Source organism: Heteronotia binoei, chromosome 1 (assembly GCF_032191835.1).
Source record: "Heteronotia binoei isolate CCM8104 ecotype False Entrance Well chromosome 1, APGP_CSIRO_Hbin_v1, whole genome shotgun sequence".
NCBI classification, from domain to species: Eukaryota; Metazoa; Chordata; class Lepidosauria; order Squamata; family Gekkonidae; genus Heteronotia; species Heteronotia binoei.
In genome coordinates this window covers 263,166,553-263,185,282 of record NC_083223.1, presented here as the reverse complement: position 1 = coordinate 263,185,282, position 18,730 = coordinate 263,166,553, and the positions used below count along the sequence as shown (strand labels likewise).

The following is an 18,730-nucleotide window of genomic DNA, read 5'->3' as shown; positions in this document are numbered from 1 at the left end:
TTACGATTCTATACTTTTTTGCGGTCGTTGCCTGGGGGGTGCTGCTGATCCTGCCTCCATAGCAGGCCCACTTGGAGGGTCATGTATCTCTCCCTCCCCTCCCCCATCACCACATCATCTCAATTCCACACTGCTCTTCTCCAGGCTGGGAACTCCACTTTCAACCGAGCGAAGCTGCTGAACGTGGGCGTGAAGGAAGCCTTGAAGGATGAGGAATGGGACTGCCTCTTCCTCCACGACGTGGATCTTATCCCTGAGAACGACCACAACCTTTATACCTGTGACCCTTGGAGTCCCAAGCACGTCTCTGTTGCTATGAACAAGTTTGGCTACAGGTGAGAGAGGGCAGCGGAGAACGTCTGGGGCGGCCTGGGCTGAGTCATTGCCACCTCAGTCACATCTCACGGTTCTCCCAAGGAGCTCAGGTTGATGCATACGGTTCTCCCTTCCCCCCATTTTATCCTCTTTTCCTGCTTTCTTCCAACTTTCCCCAGCATTACTCTTTTCCCGTGAGCCTTAGTCTTCTCATATGTCTGACCCTCTAACTCAGGGGTCCCCAATGTGGTATCTGTAGCACAGCACAAAGATCCATTAAAAACCATGACCAGACAGCCCATAATTCTTAGCCCCTTTTTCAGACCCTCCTAGACGACCTTTGGGTATAATTTCAGCTTCCTTCAAAAGCCTTTTAAAGCAAGTTATTTGCATTGCATCTGAAACTTCCAATGGTGAGCACTGTTCTCTGAGAAGCCATGTTGGATCAGGCCAATGGCCCATCTAGTCCAACACTCTGTCACACAGTGGCCAAAAAAACCCAGGTGCCATCTGGAAGTCTACTAGTGGGGCCAGGACTACTAGAAGTCCTCTCACTGTTGCCCCCCCCCCAAGCACTGAGAATACAGAGCATCACTGCCCCAGATAAAGTTCCATCAAAACACTGGCTAATAGCCACTGATGGACCTCTGCTCCAGATGTTTCTCCAATCCCCTCTTGAAGCTGTCTGTGCTTGTAACTGCCACCACCTCCTGTGGCAGGGAATTCCATGTGTTAATCATCCTTTGGGTGGAGAAGTACTTTCTTTTATCCACTCTAACCCAACTGCTCAGCAATTTCATTGGGTGTCCACGAGTTCTTGTAGTGTGGGAAATATCCCATGCATAATAATCTTGTAACTCCTGCATGTATCCCATGCATAATCATGCCACCCCTCTGTCAATGTTTCTCCTTCAACAACAGGCACAGCACAAGGTGTATTAAAAACTACAACCAAACAGGTCATAATTCTTAACCCCTTCTTCACACTCTCCTAGATGACCTTTCGGTAATAATTTCAGCCAACAGCCTTTTAAAACAATAGTTGCTTTGCGTTGCATCCTGAAACTTGCAAAGGTGAGCAGTGTTCTTTGGGCAGCTGTTCCCCAGGGACAGCACCACAGCCAAAAATGCTTGTGACTGGGCTACTGCTGATCTTACGATCTTGTGGGCGTTGGGCAGGGGGCAGCCTGGGAAAATTGCAGCAGAGGTTTAAGTGGGTGCGCAGATTTGTACTGGGAGAGATGGGCCCTTTTAAGACGTAAGCTCTGGAGAAATATTCAATTTGCAAAACCTGCAATCCGCTTTTCAGTGTGTGCTCCCGAAGCAGTGCATAAAGTGAATTTAAAATACTGAGAAGCCAGAAAAATACTTCTAAAAAAAATGTAGCTTTCTGGTGGGTAGCCCTGTTGGTCTGCAGCAGAAGAGCTGGATTCGAGTCCAGCAGCACCATTACAGTGCCTGTAATGAAGGCACATTGGCTCTGATTAGGGGTTTTGACCCGTACTTCCTGGACCAGCATTGGAAGAGATACACTTGCAGTACTGTTCAGTCTGTAATTGACACAGGGCCAATTTCAAGGAGGCCTAAACATAATATTTTCCCTGTGTCATTTGATCTTATATTGGAAAATTCCCTTTTTTTTGACCCTATATCAACTTGCTTACTGCCTTTTGATTGTAACAGGAGCCTGTGTGTACCTTTACATTGTTTGACCTCTGAGGAGGGCCAAAACACATTAGGTCATAAGCATTTCCTCTTGCGCCTATGTCACTTTTATGATGTTGCAAGGCCTTTATATGTTTTTAAACATTTCTGTAATAAATACATGCCGGGCTTTTTTTTTTTTTTGGTAGAAAAAGTAAAAAAAGACCAGCACTTGTTATTAGACCACACCACCTGACATCACCATTGTTTCATACAGGAACTCATTTGCATATTAGGCCATGCCTCCTAATGCCAAGCCAGCCAGAACGGCATTCCTGCTCAAAAAAAGCCCTGAATATACAAATTTTATTTATAATTACTCTATATTTCTGTTCTTAACTGTTGGCTCCTTAACTTGTTTTCTAACAAGTGTGACCAACACACATTTCCGAAGTTTAAGATTCTGAGAGTCAAAGCTTCCTGGGGGGGTGGGGGGGACTCTTAAAATACTTTTTAGAAAGTTTCTTGAAATCTTCAGTAGAAGAAGCAAAGACTGGCTGAAGATAGCAAACTAAACACAGAAGGCACTACCTCCCCAAAAGTCCAGCCTAGCAGGAATACCTTCCATTATAGCTAAAGAGAGGAAAATAAACAGAACTGTGCTGCGTGGAACTTTGCGGCTGCGAAATTTGTAGCGTTGACAATCTCGAGCAGAGAAAGGTCCTTTGCAACACCCTTTTATCTGAGATCCTTTCCACAGCGATAGCAGAGTTTAAACTTGATAAGATAAGATAAGATAAATTTATTTTTATATCCCGCCCTCCCCCGCCAAAGGCGGGCTCAGGGCGGCTTACAGACATGGAACAACCATGATACACAATATAAAAGAATACAATAGTAACGAAACAATTTTAAATACAATTCAGTTAAAATTAAATACAATTCAGTTAAAATACAGTTACATAGTTAATTAAATAGATAAAACAGGTGCGATAAAGTGCTGTAGATCATAGTCATGCACAAGATGGCTGGATAACTACAAATCCGTTTAGCCTGGTTCTATTCCAAAAGCAAGTTGAAACAGAGAGGTTTTGCAAGCCCTGCGGAACTGATTCAGGTCCCGCAGGGCTCGCACCATCTCTGGACGTTGATTCCACCATCGAGGGGCCATTGCTGAAAAGGCTTGCTCTCTAGTTGTCTTCAGTCTAGCCTCTCTTGGCCCAGGGATTTTTAAGAGGTTTTGAGAGCTAGATCTCAGTGCTCTCTGGGGAACATATGGGGAGAGGCGGTCCCTAAGGTAGGCAGGTCCTCGGCCATATAGGGCTTTAAAGGTAATAACCAGCACCTTATAGCGAACACGGTATACAACCGGCAGCCAGTGCAGATCCCGCAGTCCAGGCCGCACGTGTTCCCACCGAGGTAGTCCCATCAGCAGCCTGGCCGCCGCGTTCTGCACTACCTGGAGTTTCCGTGTTCGGTACAAGGGCAGCCCCATGTAGAGGGCATTGCAGTAGTCTAATCTCGAGGTGACCGTTGCGTGGATCACAGTTGCTAGGTCGCTGCGTTCCAAGAAGGGAGCCAACTGCCTCGCCCTCTTAAGGTGGAAGAAGGCGGCTCTAGCAGTGGCAGCTATCTGGGCCTCCATTGATAAAGAGGATTCCAGTAGCACTCCCAGGCTCTTGATGCTGCACACTGGTATCAGTGGCGCACCGTCAAAAGCCGGTAGGGTGATCTCCCCTCCTGGTCCGCCCCGGCCCACGCAAAGGACCTCAGTCTTCGTCGGATTCAACTTCAGCCCACTCAGCCTGAGCCAGTCAGCCACGGCTTGTAACGCCCGGTCCAGGTTTATAGGGACATTATCAGTCCAGCCGTCCATCAATAGATAGAGCTGGGTATCATCAGCGTACTGATGACAGCCAAGCCCATACCTCCGTGCAATCTGGGCAAGGGGGCGCATAAAGATGTTAAACAACATCAGGGAGAGAACTGCCCCCTGAGGCACCCCACAGTGAAGTGGGTGTCTCTGAGAGAGCTCCCTCCCCCATTGCCACCCTTTGTCCCCGACCTTCAAGGAAGGAGGAGAGCCACTGTAAGGCTAGCCCCTGAATTCCTGCGTCGGCGAGGCGGCGAGACAGCAGCCGATGATCGACCATATCGAACGCAGCCGATAGGTCTAACAGCAGCAATACTGTCGAGCCGCCTCGGTCCAGTTGTCGCCGGAGGTCATCCATGAGGGCGACCAGGACTGTTTCTGTCCCATGGCCCGGGCGAAAGCCGGACTGGCATGGGTCTAGGACGGAAGCGTCCTCCAAAAACTCCTGTAACTGCAACGCCACAGCCCTCTCGATAATTTTGCCCAAAAAGGGCAAATTTGAGACCGGTCGGTAATGTGCCAATTCGGCCGGGTCTGATGTAACTTTTTTCAGGAGAGGGCGGACCACTGCCTCTTTCAGGGGTGTTGGAAAAGCACCCTCTGAAAGGGAACGATTTATGATGTCCCGTATAGGACATTTTAGTTCCTCCTGGCAGGCCTTAATTAGCCAGGAGGGACGTGGGTCCAGATCGCAAGTTGTGGATCGTGCAGTGCCAAGAATTCTGTCGACTTCCTCCAAGCTGAGCGGGTCGAAGCAGTCCAGAGTTGAATCAGAAGGCACGCATTGGGTCTCGAGTTCACTTACTGCATCTAAATTGGTAGGGCAGTCGCGGCGGAGCGATTGGACCGTATCTGCAAAGAATTTCGCAAAAGCCTCACAGCCTATCTCCAATTCCTTAGCTTTTGAATTGCCCTGTGGCAATGTAGTAAGATTCCGAATTATTCTAAATAATTGGGCCGGGCGCGAATTTGCAGATGCAATCTTAGCCGCAAAGAATGTTTTCTTTGCGGCCTTGACTGCCATCTCATAGGAGTTCATAAACTTCCTATAAGATGTTCTAGTCGCTTCGTCGCGGGTACGCCGCCATTGCCTCTCTAGCCGTCTGAGACCTTGTTTCAGCTGGCGTAATTCTGGGGTATACCACGGAGCCAGCCTAATCCGAGGTCGTAGAGGGCGTCGAGGTGCGATCTCTTCGATGGCCCTAGAGAGCCGGCTATTCCAAGTCTCAACCAGGCCATCGAGAGAGTCGCCAGAGGGCCAGGGATCCCGCAGGGCCATTTGGAACCGTTCCGGGTCCATTTGGCTCCGCGGGCGAGCCATAATAGGCTCCTCGCCTAAACAGGTTTGGGGAGGCATATCTACACGGGCCTTGAGGGCGAAGTGATCTGACCACGGCACCGCCTCTGCGGTTATATCGCTCACTGCAACCCCGGCCGCAAAGATCAAGTCCAACATGTGTCCAGCCTGGTGGGTGGGGGTTGCAACAAATTGGGGTCTTCTACATGAAAAGAAATGCTCCATTCTTGAACCCTGCCCTATAACCTCTGAAGCTGCCATGTACAGAGTCTGACCATTGGTAATGACTCTGGATGGGCTCTTTTTTTTGAGCAGGAATGCACAGGAACACAGTTCTGGCTGGCTTGAGATCAGGGGGTGTGGCCTAAGAAGCAAATGAGTCTTTCCTGGGCTTTTTCTACAAAAAAAGCCCTGATGTATTCTGATTGTGTGTGGTCCTCTGGCAGAGAAAGCTATCTCCTGTTATCAAAAATCTTTGGACCGGAGATATCTAGTGTCTTGGGACCTTCTATATGCACAGTGAGTGCTCTGTTGCTAGACTTTGGACTCCTCGGGCACCCTGTTTGCCTGATACAGGCAATAACTCTGTCTTTCTCCCTCCCTCCTCTCCAGCCTCCCATACTCGCAATATTTTGGCGGTGTGTCAGCGCTTACCCCTGATCAGTATCTGAAGATCAACGGCTTCCCCAACGAGTATTGGGGCTGGGGAGGGGAAGACGACGACATCGCCACAAGGTGGGTCTCTCGTTTTGCTGTTTTCCCCATCTCTCCTGGCTTTCTCTGCCCCGCTTTCTCCATCATGAGCATTTCTTCCGCTTTCTCAGAGACAGGGTAGTGTAGTGGCTACAGTGTCAGCAGGGCTGAGCTCCTTTGCATATTAGGCCACACCCCCTTGGTGTAGCCAATCCTCCGAGAGCTTACAGTAGGCCCTGTAATAATAACCCTGTAAGCTCTTAGAGGATTGGCTACATCAGGGACGTGTGGCCTAATATGCAAAGGAGTTCCTGGTACAAAAAAAGCCCTGAGTGACAGACTAGGATTTGGGAAACACAGGTTCGAGTCTCTACTGGTGCCATGGAAACTTGCTGGGTGACCTTGGGCCAGTCACACACTCTCAGCCTAACCTACCTTGCAGGGTGGTGATTGTGAGAATAAAATGGAGGAGAGGAGAATGATGTAAGCCACTTTGGGGTCCCTATTGGGGTGAAAGGCAGGATATAAACAAAGGTAAATAAGAGCCTCTTTCATATTTTCTTGGCATCTGATACAGTGGGATCCAGAGTCTCTTAAGTTTCCAGTCCTGAAGCTCTGGGAATTTTACTCAAGGATTCTGCTGACCAGATCCCCAGGCAGTAGTATCCCATGTACTGCCAAACAAAACCCTGTGTCCATAAGGACTACAAACTTGTCTTTTAAAAAAAATGAAAACTTCTGTCAAGAAACGGAGTACTACACTGAGAGAGGGAGGCTTATTTGGCGCTTGTGCAGATGTCGCAGTTCGTGTTCATAGTGAAAATTAGGCAAGACAACCTGGAAGGCTGGTAGCTAACATTTGTGGGGGTCTCATGAGCATGGTGGGAGGTCTTTAAAATGGTGACTTCCTCTTAGCAAACTCTGGGTGCGTAGCAGTGTTCCCTTTAAGCTGAGTTAGTGTGAGCCATCTCACAGATTTTTTAGCCTCCAGCTCACACGTTTTTGTCTTAGCTCAGGAAGGATGACCCCAGAGCACACTAATTTATGCAGTAGCTCACAAAGTAGAATTTTTGCTCACATGACTCTGCAGCTTAGAGGGAACGTTGGTGCATAGCTTCTTCCATCCCTCCGCTTCCTGCTCTCCGACTGGGGTGAATCCTGCCTTCTCATCGGCATCATCTCTTTTCTTTCTCTCCATTCCATCTCGTTCCCTCTCGGACCTTTGCATGCTCATTCCCCCTGCTCAGGGTTGCGGGAAAGCTGCAGCATCCAGGTAGGTGAAATGGTCGCTGGTGAGCCAACTAGGGCTCAGCTCAGGGACTCGTTACCGTCCGGGTAAAACGTGGCTTGCCATTGACTGGGGCTTCTGCGATGGTCACAGAATGTTCTGAAATGCTCTAACTTGGGAGAGGGCAGGGAAAAGGGCCTGTTGTGAGATGTTGATTATCGGCACAGTGGTGGTGAGGGAAGACAATGTCTTGGCACCGGAGAAGATTTAGCCCTTTTCTCGGGATACTTATTTATTCAGAAAACTTAGATGTTGCCTCTCCAGAGACCAGCTCAAAGCAGTTCATAACTATAATAAAACAAAAGAAAATAAACCAGGGCATTAAAGTAAACAGCCTAAAACAATATTAACAGGCGAAAAAAAGACTGAACCCTTGTTTTAAAAGCCTGGTTAAAAAGTATGTTTTGGCTTGGTGTCTAAAAGAAAGTAAGCTCAGCACCAGGCTAGCCCTGAGGGGAAGGGCATTTCAGAGGCACCATCGAAAAAGCCCTGTTTCTACCCACCTCCCCTCTACTGGTGGGGGGCCAGGGGATGGCGCCTAAGTTGGGACTGAACAGTGCTTGGAACTCTACATTATTGATTCTCAAGTAGTGTGGCCATAATTCAGGAGAATTGAATGGAGGGCAGCAACAGAAGTACTGCCTGGGGCAAGGCAACCTGGAGTGGGCACCGTGGAGTCCACGGACCTTTTCCCCATTGGCTGCCAAGTGTTTTGAAAAGTGGGTGGGGCCAGTGGGACTCTTGCCAAGCAGGGCTTCTGATTGGCCATCGGAGATAGGCTGTGCAAGTGAATGTTATTTGGTGGCAAGCTACTACTACACCTAAAAAGGTAATCCCCTGTGCAAGCACCAGTCGTTTCCTACTCTGGGGCAGCGTTGCTTTCACATTTTCTTGGCAGACTTTTTGTTATGGGGTGGTTTGCCATTGCCTTCCCCAGTCATCTACGCTTCCCTCCCCCCAGCAAGCTGGGTACTCATTTTACTGACCTTGGAAGGATGGAAGGCTGAGTCAACCTGGAGCCAGCTACCTGAACCCAGCTTCCTCCAGGATCGAACTCTGGTTGTGAGCAGAGCTTGGACTGCAGTACTGCAGCTTTACCACTCTGAGGCACGGAACTCTTACTACTACACTACATTGTTGTTTTTTACTCCCTTTCACAATGTATTTTTTTTTAAATCCCACCTCTTATCCCTTGCGCTTGGGCTTCCTTTGTGTGTGGCTCAGCCACTCATAGCAGCCATTATGTGATTGGCTCTGCCTTCTACGGCAGCCATTTTGTGATTGTGTCCAGATTCCAAAAATGTCCACTAGAGTTGCTAGACCTCTTGGTGGAGGCTGGCGTCCCCCTCCACCAAGTTCCACTGTTTTGCTGCCTATGAGGGGGTGGGGTGGGGCTTTCCTGGAAAAAGAGCAAGGTCTAGATGACATTAGACCTTTGTGTCTTCCGATGTGATCCAGAATTGATGTTGTCATGTCGGCAACGTCAGGGCGACACTCTGGTATTTAGGCAAAAACTCTACAGTTGAAGCCAAATTTACTATAGAGTTTTTGCCCCCAATATTAGAGTGTTGCCCTGACATCACTGCATTATGCCATCAGTTCCAAATCATGTCAGAAGTGATGTAGAGAAGCTGCTGCGATGTCAGCCGGACCTTCCTCCTATTCCTGTTAAGTTCCTTTCCCCCCCCAGCCCCTGGCCACTCTAGCGTCTAGCAGGGGTGGCCAAACTGTGGCGTGGGAGCCACATTTGGCTCTTTCACACATATTGTGTGGCTCTCAAAGCTCCCTCTGACCCATCAGCTGGCTCGGAGAAGGCATTTGTCTCAAACCAAGCCATCCAGCAGCTTGGAGAATACATTTAAAGTTGCTTTCTTTCTACCTCCCTCCCTCCCTTCCTTTTCTCTGATGTTCATGTCTTGCGGCTCTCAAACATCTGATATTTATTCTGTGTGGCTCTTACGTTAAGCAATGTCGGCCACTCCCGGTCCACAGGCTCGAAAAGGTTAGGGATCCCTGGCCAAACTATCCAGAGGTAATTGGACTCAATCATAGTGAGTTTTGTTTGTGTGTGGGGGTGTCCACTGTTCAGTGTGGGGCCAGTGAGATCCTGACAAGATGGCCACTTCACTTCCTGGCCATGGGAGAGGCATCTTGTGCTCTCTGATTTTACCTGGTCCGCGTGCTAGGTGAAGTGTGTTCCTTCATTGAACGATGCTTTAAAGAACTCAAGAGCCTTCAAACTGCCCACGAGGGAGACCACAGAGGGGAGAGGAGGGGAAAAAAAGGAGAATTGGGTGAACAAATGGAAAGGGTGTTGGGCTGCAGCAGGCCAGGCCGAGGGAATCGTTGGGCTCCCCAGCTGTGTCTCTTAGCAAAGCCGGCTTGAATTACCAGTTGCCATGGTGACTGCTCATATCCTGCTGTGTGTGTGTAGGGGAGGGAAACAGTTTGCAGTTTTTAACCTTCAGCAAAGACAAAAGAGAGAGGGAAGTGGCATTAGCGTTCTGAGTGTGTGTGGGTGCTATTGGGAACGTCTGTGCGACTTTTCCAGAGGTTGCCTTGCAGGTGGTAACCTCTGGAAGTGCCTGTGACCTTCTTGTCAAGAGCCTGAGGTCCTCTTTTTCCCTCTGCGTCTCCAGGGTGCGCCTGGCTGGCATGAAGATCTCTCGGCCTCCCGTCTCTGTCGGCCACTACAAGATGGTGAAGCATAAGGGCGACAAGGGAAATGAAGAGAATCCGCACAGGTGCTCTGCTGTTCTCTTGGGCCCAGGAACTGACTCTGGAGTTCAAAGTTTCCTCACACATCTCAGGGTTGCCCGCCTCCAGGGGGTAACTAAACAAGGGAAACACAGCCAAAGCTGAGGGAAACTTGTGAGGAGGTTGTGAAACAATATACTTTGTAAGCAATAATTACCGCCAGTATATCACAGCTTAATATAAGGGCATAAGAACATAAGAGAAGCCATGTTGGATCAGGCCAGTGGCCTGTCCAGTCCAACACTCTGTGTCACACAGTGGTGCTCTGCAGTGTATTGAGTATTTATGTTCACGGCGGTTAAAGGGAAAGCACCACAATCCACTTTTTAATAACAATTACTTTTAAGAATGCCACGCAAAATTTGCAATTACTTCTGTGTATAACATGCAAGGTTTGCAGTGGAATTGACCAACCAAGACAATTGATCTCCTTATAATGCGCTTTGGTTCCAGAGACATAATCACATGGTCAAAGAAGATGATGTTAGAAACACACGAAGATAGAAACCTAGGAAGTGTGTTATCACGTTACTGAATCTATACACATGGATGATCGACAGAAAAACAACTTTTAATATATTCTTCCAAGCCTTTATTTAATTCATGGGCTGTTGTCTTTGTCGGAGTGTTTGTAATTCTTCTATTAAGCTGTGATATACCGGTTGTAGAACAAAGCAATAGTCAAGTTGCACCTTTGAGACCCACGAAGTTTTATTCAGAATGTAAGCTTTCATGCGCTAGAAGCACACTTCATCAGGCAATAGTGTGGAATGGCAAGCAGTCCTAAATATAGAGAAAGTGGGCATGGGATAGAGAAGGCAGAGAAGGACGCACTTTTCTCCCTTTCTCACAATACAAGAACTCGTGGGCATTCGATGAAATTGCTGAGCGTTTGGGTTAGAACTGATAAAAGGAAGTGCCTCTACATGCAAAGGGTGATTAATACATGGAATTCACTGCCACAGGAGGTGGTGGCAGCTACAAGCATAGACAGCTTCAAGAGGGGATTGGAGAAACATACGGAGCAGAGGTTCGTCAGTGGGTATTAGCCATAGCGTATTATTGGAACTCTGTCGGGGGCAGTGATGCTCTGTATTCTTGGTGCTTGGTGTGGGGGGCACAGTGATAGGGTGTCTGTTGTCCTAGCCCCACTGATGGACCTCCTGATGGCACCTGGGATTTTTGTGGCCACTGTGTGACACAGAGTGTTGGGCTGAATGGGCCATTGGCCTGATCCAACACGGCTTCTCTTACATTCTTATGGGCGGTGAGTTAGTATGCTAATATTGCAAATATTGTTTACAAAGTATATTGTTTCACGGCCTCATCACCTTTTGCTCAGCCTTCAGGTGGTGGCTAAGATCTCCCAGAATTACACCTGATCTCCAGCAGGGTCTCTAGGCCTCTATTGGGATTGGGAGGGATGGTAGGGTTTGCCAGCTCTAGGTTGGCCCTGGAGATTTGGAGACGGAGCCTGGGGAGGCCCTCAGTGGGGTACAGTGCCATAGAACCTCCCCCCTCCAAAGCTCCCATTTTCTCCAGGAGAAGTGATCTCTGTAATCTGGAGGTGAGCTGTAGTTCTGGGGGTTCCCCAGCGCCTTCTTGGAGGTTGGCATCCCTAGTGGAGCAAATGGCTACTGAGCCTGCCTTGGCAGGGAGGGCAGAGTATAAATTGAAATATATAAATAAATAACTTTGGAAGGAGACTCTGTGGCATTATACTCTATTCTTACCTTCTCAGCCTCTATTCCCTGTTGTTGGCCCACCAGAGGAACTGATTGAGGCCACTGTGTGAAACAGATAAGATATTGGATTTATATCCCACCCTCCACTCCGAAGAGTCTCAGAGCGGCTCACAATCTCCTTTACCTTCCTCCCCCACAACAGACACCCTGTGAGGTGGGTGGGGCTGGAGAGGGCTCTCACAGCAGCTGCCCTTTCAAGGACAACCTCTGCCAGAGCTATGGCGGACCCAAGGCCATTCCAGCAGGTGCAAGTGGAGGAGTGGGGAATCAAACCCAGAAAAGAGTCCGCACACTTAACCACTACACCAAACTGGGTCTCCACAGGATGCTGGACTAGATGGACCCTCACTGGTCTGATCCAGCAAGGCTCTTCTGATGTTCTTATGAGGGGAAGGCCTCAGCCTCTTTGCCCTATTGTTGGCTTTTTAATCTCTCAGGTTGTACAAATTCTTTTTCCTCCTGCCCCCTTTTGCAGGTTTGATCTGCTGATCAGGACACACCGGGCCTGGACTCAGGACGGCATGAATTCCCTCTCATACTCGCTCCTCTCCAAGGAACTCCTGCCCCTTTACACTAACATTACCGCTGACATCGGTACCAACCCCAGAGCCAACAAGGGCTCCTTGCCCAGCGTGGGCGGGAGGAACTATCCGACCGGCAGCAACCACAACTTCCGACAGGAGATGTTACGCAAGACCCCCTTTGCCAAACTCTCCCAGGCCATGGGATGGGGGGAGGCGCCTTTCGGCACAACCCAGGCTGCGCCGGACGCGGGAAAGAAGGAACAGCCCGGTTCAAAAAGGGAGAAACCCCAAACGAATCTGGCGGTAGAGAAGGAAGGCACCGAGTCCCGGAATATGACCAGCAACAATTCCAGGCACCCGGTCTCACGAACATCTGCTCCCAGCCTGGACGCTCCAAAGCGAGGAGAAGAAGATGCTGGGAAAGAGGATCGGCTCTCGGGAGCCGAAACAGACTCCACGAAAATATTTGACTCCAGGCTCCAGAAGTCATCGAACAATCGCACCGGCCTGCCGAATGCCGATTAAGGGACAGGCGTGTGCCAGCTGGCACCTAGAAATCCCCGCCCAGGTCTTGGTTCCAGCAGTAGCCGGCCGTGTATTTGGTGTCTAGAACCAATAATCGGAGTTGCGCTTGTGCTGTGTCCCAGAGGTCTTTGGGATTCCCTCCCTGTGTCTGCCAGCTAGGCAGGCTGGGTACTGAGGGGCCTGACGAATCCCAACTTGACTAGAGATGTGGGGAGGGGGGAGACCACCCAAGTTGCATCATGATGGCTCTCGCCACCGGGCGCTAGAGCCACGCGGCTCCCTGGTGTGTCCCCTCCTACCAAAGCGGGGAAGAGACCCAGTCACGTAATGGTGGTTCTGCCTTCCTTGTGCTCTAGTGGGGTCCTAGCCTCTTGCTTGGAAGAGGTCATCTGTCCCTTTGCTGGGCTTTCGTGGGACTTTCTACACTGTTAAGGATAATCATGTTGACTTGAAAAGCAGCGGCGGGGGAGGAGAGGAGGGAGCGGGCTGGCCAAGCAGGTTAAAAGGCAGCTTTCTTCATCAACTGGGGTTGGCTACCCCAGCCCCAAACAACGGCAGGTCCCACGTTAGCAGAAGGGGGCAGAGGTCTGCTTCCGATCTATGCCGTTTCCCGAGATGAAAGCAAGCGGCTCGGACTGTCCTAGACGGGTCAGCCTTACCGGCTTCCTGTTCCAAAACAGAGGGAAGCAGCTTCAGGCCTTATTTTGCAGCCCGCTGCTGCTGAGATGACGTTTCTGGAGCGAGGAAGCAGAAATGAGATTTTTGCTTCCTTTCCCCAGACTCCTGTCTGGTGGGGGCTGGTATTTATAGATCCTGTCTTAGGTTATGGCTCAGAGCAGGTGTGGATCTTTCCTCCTTTCCGCTTGTATCCTGGAGCCCTCTTCCGGTTCCTCTCGATGGGCACGACTAGATGGTTCACAAGAAGGGGGTACGTGGCCCAGAGGGGTTCCCCATGGTAAAACTAGGGCTGCCTTGGCCTTTTTTCTTAGGCAGACTTACCTTCCGAGCGGAGAATGTTAATGCCTCCTGCGCTGTGACTGAGGCCCGGTTAAAAGCGATGCTGGCTGGAGCAAAAGAGGGACTCACTCACGGGATTCTGCACTCTCATTGCATCCTGATGAAAAGGGGGCCGCGAGCCACACAGGAGAGATGTGAGTGCAAAGACCTGTGAGTTTTGGCCTCCTGTTTAAACGGCGCCTCGACCTGGCAGTTGTTGTTCCAGACCCCGCAGTGCCCCCGCCCGCCTTTACCGGTTTCCATTTTACAGCCCCTGCTTGGCGCTGCAAACCAGCCTGGTGAAAAATCCTTGCCAAGGGGCTGAAGTCTAGCTGAATGGGGGTACCTTGAAGGTTCTTTTTTATTTTTCAAAAACACTCTGAGCTGTAGGATGCTGCCCTCTTTCCCAAATCAGGACACTCTTATGCTGCAGAGTCTAGCTTCTCTCCATAGTCAAAGGCCTATAGGAGGCATGTCTGTCTTGGAAAAGGGCTTTTTTGGTAGCTGGAACTCCTTTGCATATTAGGCCACACAACCTCTGATGTAGCCAATCCTCCTGGAGCTTACAGTAGGCCCTGTACTAAAAGCCCTGTAAGATCTTGGAGGATTGGCTACATCAGGAGGGCGTGGCCTAATATGCAAAGGAGCTCCTGCTACAAAAAAAGCCCTAGAAAAGACCTCTGGCGCTAGACAATGGAAGTTAGCAAACTCCTCCTCTTAAGAGAAAGGTGTTCTGCCCCCCCCTTTCCCCCGAGCGATTTGTAGAACAGATCTGTATTCTCCATCCCTCCCCCACTTCTCTTGGGGCTGGTCCCAGCCTGCCATCCATATGTATCCCCACACCCCAGCCAACCTCCCTTTATTTCTCCTCGCTTGGATGTGCATTTCACAATCTCTTAGCTGTTGCCGATGGTGTGTAACTTATTCTATTTATGAAGAAATCTCTCCCTTCCTGCAGTTGCTCCTGCCTCCAACTGTTCCCGCCCCTCTCAACTGTTTTTGATAATCGTCTTTTTTTTTTTTAATGAAATAAAAACTGTCCACTGAGCAGAGACTGGGTCGGTCTTCTGCATATAGCTGGCACATCGCTCCCCATTGGTTTCCAGCTGCTGAGATTAATTTGGTTTTTTTGTAGTCTGCCTTTCTCACTTGCACTCAAGGCGGATCACAGACAGTAAATCGATACAGTCGACAAGACGGGACAGTCAATGAACAAGGCAATAGGATTAGGGTTGTGGAACCAACCGGAAGGCTAAAAACAGAACTGAAGCAAAGCACGAGTATTAATGTTGCACATTAAATCCTCAGATGAGTAAAGCTGTTGTAGTGGTGCATGGGAAGAGGAGGTCTCATAGATATTAGGGTCAAAGGCCATGAAGGTCTTTGTATGGCATAGCTACCTTTATCTTAAAGTGAGCCTAGTTAATTGATGGGCAGCCAGTGAGGTGCCTGCAGGATTCTTTCAACAGTTGAGAAACTGGCAAAACCACAGGCCGCCTTGAAGATGGAATGGATATTCCTTGTTGAATTTCTGCTTGTGTTTAAAGATACAGACTGTTTGCCCCTGATGTCTGGTGAGAGTTGGTTGTACCTGCTGAAGCACTTTTCAGAACATTGGGGGCTTTTCAGTTTAGCAAAAAAAGCTGGCTAAGAAATAAGACACATCAAGTACTTGAAGGGCTGTCCTATAGAGGATGGTGTGGAATTGTTTTCTGTGGCCCTGGAAGGTAGAACCAGAACCAATGGGTTGAAATTAAAACCAAAAGAGTTTCTGGCTCAACATTAGGAAGAACCTCCTGACCGTTAGAGCAGTTCCTCAGTGGAACAGACTTCCTCCGGAGGTGGTGGGCTCTCCTTCCTTGGAGGTTTTTAAATAGAGGCTGGATGGCCATCCTGTGAATTTGGAGGGAGGTATTTGTGGGTTTCCTGCATTGTGCAGGGGGTTGGACTAGATGACCCTGGAGGTCCCTTCCAACTCTTATGATCTATAAAACTGTAACATGCAGTTTCCCTTCCCACAATACAAGAAATAGTCCACCCACTGAAGTGGGTAGCACACCCAAAGATAAACAATTTTCTTCCAACACAATGCTTACTTTAACAGGGTTGCCAATCTCCAGGTAGCCAATTCCACATTACAATGGATCTCCAAACAATCAAGATCAGCTCCTCTTGATAAAATGGTAGCTTTGGGAAGGTAGACTTAGGGGTGTCAAACACGGGGTCCAGGGGCCAAATCAGGCTCCCAGAGGGCTCCTATCAGGCCCGCGAGGAAGCCACTGTTGTCTGCTTCCTTCTGCATCACAACTTGCTTTGCCAGGCTTGCTCAATCGCACAGGAGCAACAGAGCAAAGCTCCTCCCTTGGGGAGGAAGAGGGGGAAGGAGAGCTAGCTTTGCCAGGCTCTCTCAGTTGCACAGCACAGCTACTCAGCCAAGCCCCTCTTTCTTGTGTTGGCTGAGGCTCAACAAGCCGGTGAGGTGGATTAGGCTGTGTGTGTTTGTCTGTATTCTTTATAAAGTTTATATCTCCCCTACCTGGCATTACATTTTATGACACACGTGGCCCGCCCCGAAAAGGTGAAGATCCAGCTCTCATAACAAATGAGTTCAACGCCCCTGCTCTACAGCGTAGTACCTGCTGAGGCTCCACCCCCACTCCCCAAATCTCCAGGTACTTCCCAGCTCAGGTACTTATGGAACTCACTGCTGCAAGATACGGGGTTGGCTTTCAATGGGGCATCAGACATTTAATGGGAAAGTCCAGCTTTCCGTCCTGGTTAAGTGGAACCTCCAAGTTCAGAGGCAGTCTGTCTCTGGATACAAGTTGCTATGTGGGGAGAGAAATGTGTGTGTTTTCCTTGCCTGCAGACTTCCTGGAAAGAGCTACCTAACAGAGCATGCTGAACCAAGATTTGACCTTGATGGGCTTCTTGATCAGTTAAAAGCGATCGTTTTGAACACTCTCAGCTTTGCTAACCAAAAGGTGCTGAGAGGAGGCAACAGTGGGAGGGCTTCTAGTGTCCTGGCCCCACTGGTGGATCTCCTGATGGCACCTGGTTTTTTGGCCACTGTGTGACACAGTGTTGGACTGGATGGGTCATTGGCCTGCTCCAAAATGGCTTCTCATGTTCTTAAAAGGGCCTGTTAAACTTGCCTTCCTGGAAAGAGGCTGTAAAGTTGAGAGACGGAGTGGTGCAGGGTGTCTGGAACAAAATAATAATAGTTTTCCACAAAGCTGTGTTGAATGTCTCTCCAAGAGTTTCAGGTGGAGAGCTGGGTTGGTCTGCAGTTGAACAGCTAGAAGGCAGCTTTGACTGGATATATCCCCAAAAAACCTTGTTAGTCTCTAAGGTGCTACTGGGCTCGAATTGAGCTGTTCTCAGCTGTGTCGTTAACTGTCAGTCCTTGTGGCTGGGTTTTTCCAGCTCCACAAAACACAAAATTACCTCAGCTAACTCTTATGTTAACGGCCAGGTGCCATTACAGACATCGGCACACCTGTGAGTTCTCCAGAATTAAAGAGGGCATGCATAAGGGCCAATGCCATCTTCATTCTACAGACAATAGCAAACTTAATCTAGAGAAGTAGCCTGGGATGTTCTTAAACGTGGTTTGTTTTCTTACAAATGCCCTTAAGAGGGGCTTCAGTAAATTCATGGAGAGTGAAGGTCCATTAATAGCTGCTAGCCACATTGACCAAAGGGAGCCTCCACTTCCAGAGGTAGTCAACCTCTGAACACCAGTGCCAGGAGGCAACATCAGGGGAAAGTCTCAGCCACTCAGCCTGTTGTTGGCTGTCCAGAGGAACTGGTTGAGACCACAGTGTGAGACAGGAGGCTGGACTAAATGGACCACTGGTTTGATCCAGCAGGGCTCTTCTGATGTTCTTATGAGGGGAAGGCCTCAGCCTCTCTGCCCTGTTGTTGGCCCTCCAGAGGAACTGGTTGAGGCCACTGTGTGAGACAGGATGCCGGACTAGATGGACCCTCACTGGTCTGATCCAGCAGGGCACTTCTGATGTTCTTATGAGGGGAAGGCCTTGGTCTCTATACCCTGTTGCTGGCCATCCAGAGCAACTGTTTGAGGCCACTGTGTGAGCCGGGATGCTGAACTAGATGGACCTTCACTGGTTTGATCCAGCAGGGCTCTTCTGATGTTCTTATGAGGGGAAGGCCTCAGCCTCTCTGCCCTGTTGTTGGCCCTCCAGAGGAACTGGTTGAGGCCACTGTGTGAGCTGAGATGCTGGACTAGATGGACCCTCACTGGTCTGATCCAGCAGGGCTCTTCAGATGTTCTTATGAGGGAAAGGCCTCGGCCTCTTTGCCCTGTTGTTGGCCCTCAAGAGGCACTGGGCTGGCCACTCTGTGAGACAAGATGCTGGACTAGATGGGCCACTGGTCTGATCCAGCAGAGCATCTCTGAAGTTTATATATCTTAAATAACTTACCATTGATTTCTCTATCCCCAAAATACATATTTAGCTCTGGGAAAAAGTACAGAAAAAGGCTACCAGTTTGATTGTGGGGTTGGCACACCTTCTCAACAAGGAAAGGCCAAGGTGTCCCAAGCTTTTTTCTTAGAACAGGACACAGGGGGTAGAGACAGGGAAAAGAGACTTCTGAGAGGCTTATAAAACTGTGCATACAGAGAACTTTCCCTCAGTGCTCGAACTCAGGAATGCCCAAATGAAGCTGTGAGGAAGAGATGTAAGATAAAAGTCTTCCTTTATTCCGAGTCATAAACTAGTGACATTTGCTGCCATGGACACTAATTGACTCAACTTTAAAAGGGGACTGAACAAGTTCACAGAGGATGGGATCATTGAGTGGAAAGTCCACGTTCAGAGGCAGTATCTCTCAACAGCAGTATGGAAAAAGGCCATGGTCTCCATGCCCTACTTATGGGCCTTCCAAGATCCCCCTGTGAGCCACTGTGTAAAACCGGATGCTGGACTAGGAAGAGCATCGGTCAGATCTGGCACAGCAACTCTTAAATAGGAACAATATCTGACAATTTAGCTCTCTGGGCCTCTTCATATGAAGCATATATATGAACATATGAAGCTGCCTTAT

At 49.3% G+C, this 18,730-nt stretch overlaps 1 protein-coding gene across 1 annotated transcript in view; it reads left to right on the top strand.

Annotated features, from left to right (window-relative positions):
* B4GALT3 (beta-1,4-galactosyltransferase 3) overlaps positions 1-14,709 on the top strand; it is a 34,653-nt gene extending 19,944 nt beyond the window's left edge. Inside the window, exons 4-7 of the mRNA XM_060257134.1 lie at positions 145-335; positions 5,742-5,864; positions 9,750-9,854; positions 12,088-14,709. Of these exons, the coding sequence (XP_060113117.1) occupies positions 145-335; positions 5,742-5,864; positions 9,750-9,854; positions 12,088-12,661 (993 nt within the window). The 3' untranslated portion in view covers positions 12,662-14,709. The remainder of the gene's footprint in view (positions 1-144; positions 336-5,741; positions 5,865-9,749; positions 9,855-12,087) is intronic.
* Positions 14,710-18,730: the final 4,021 nt, after the last annotated feature.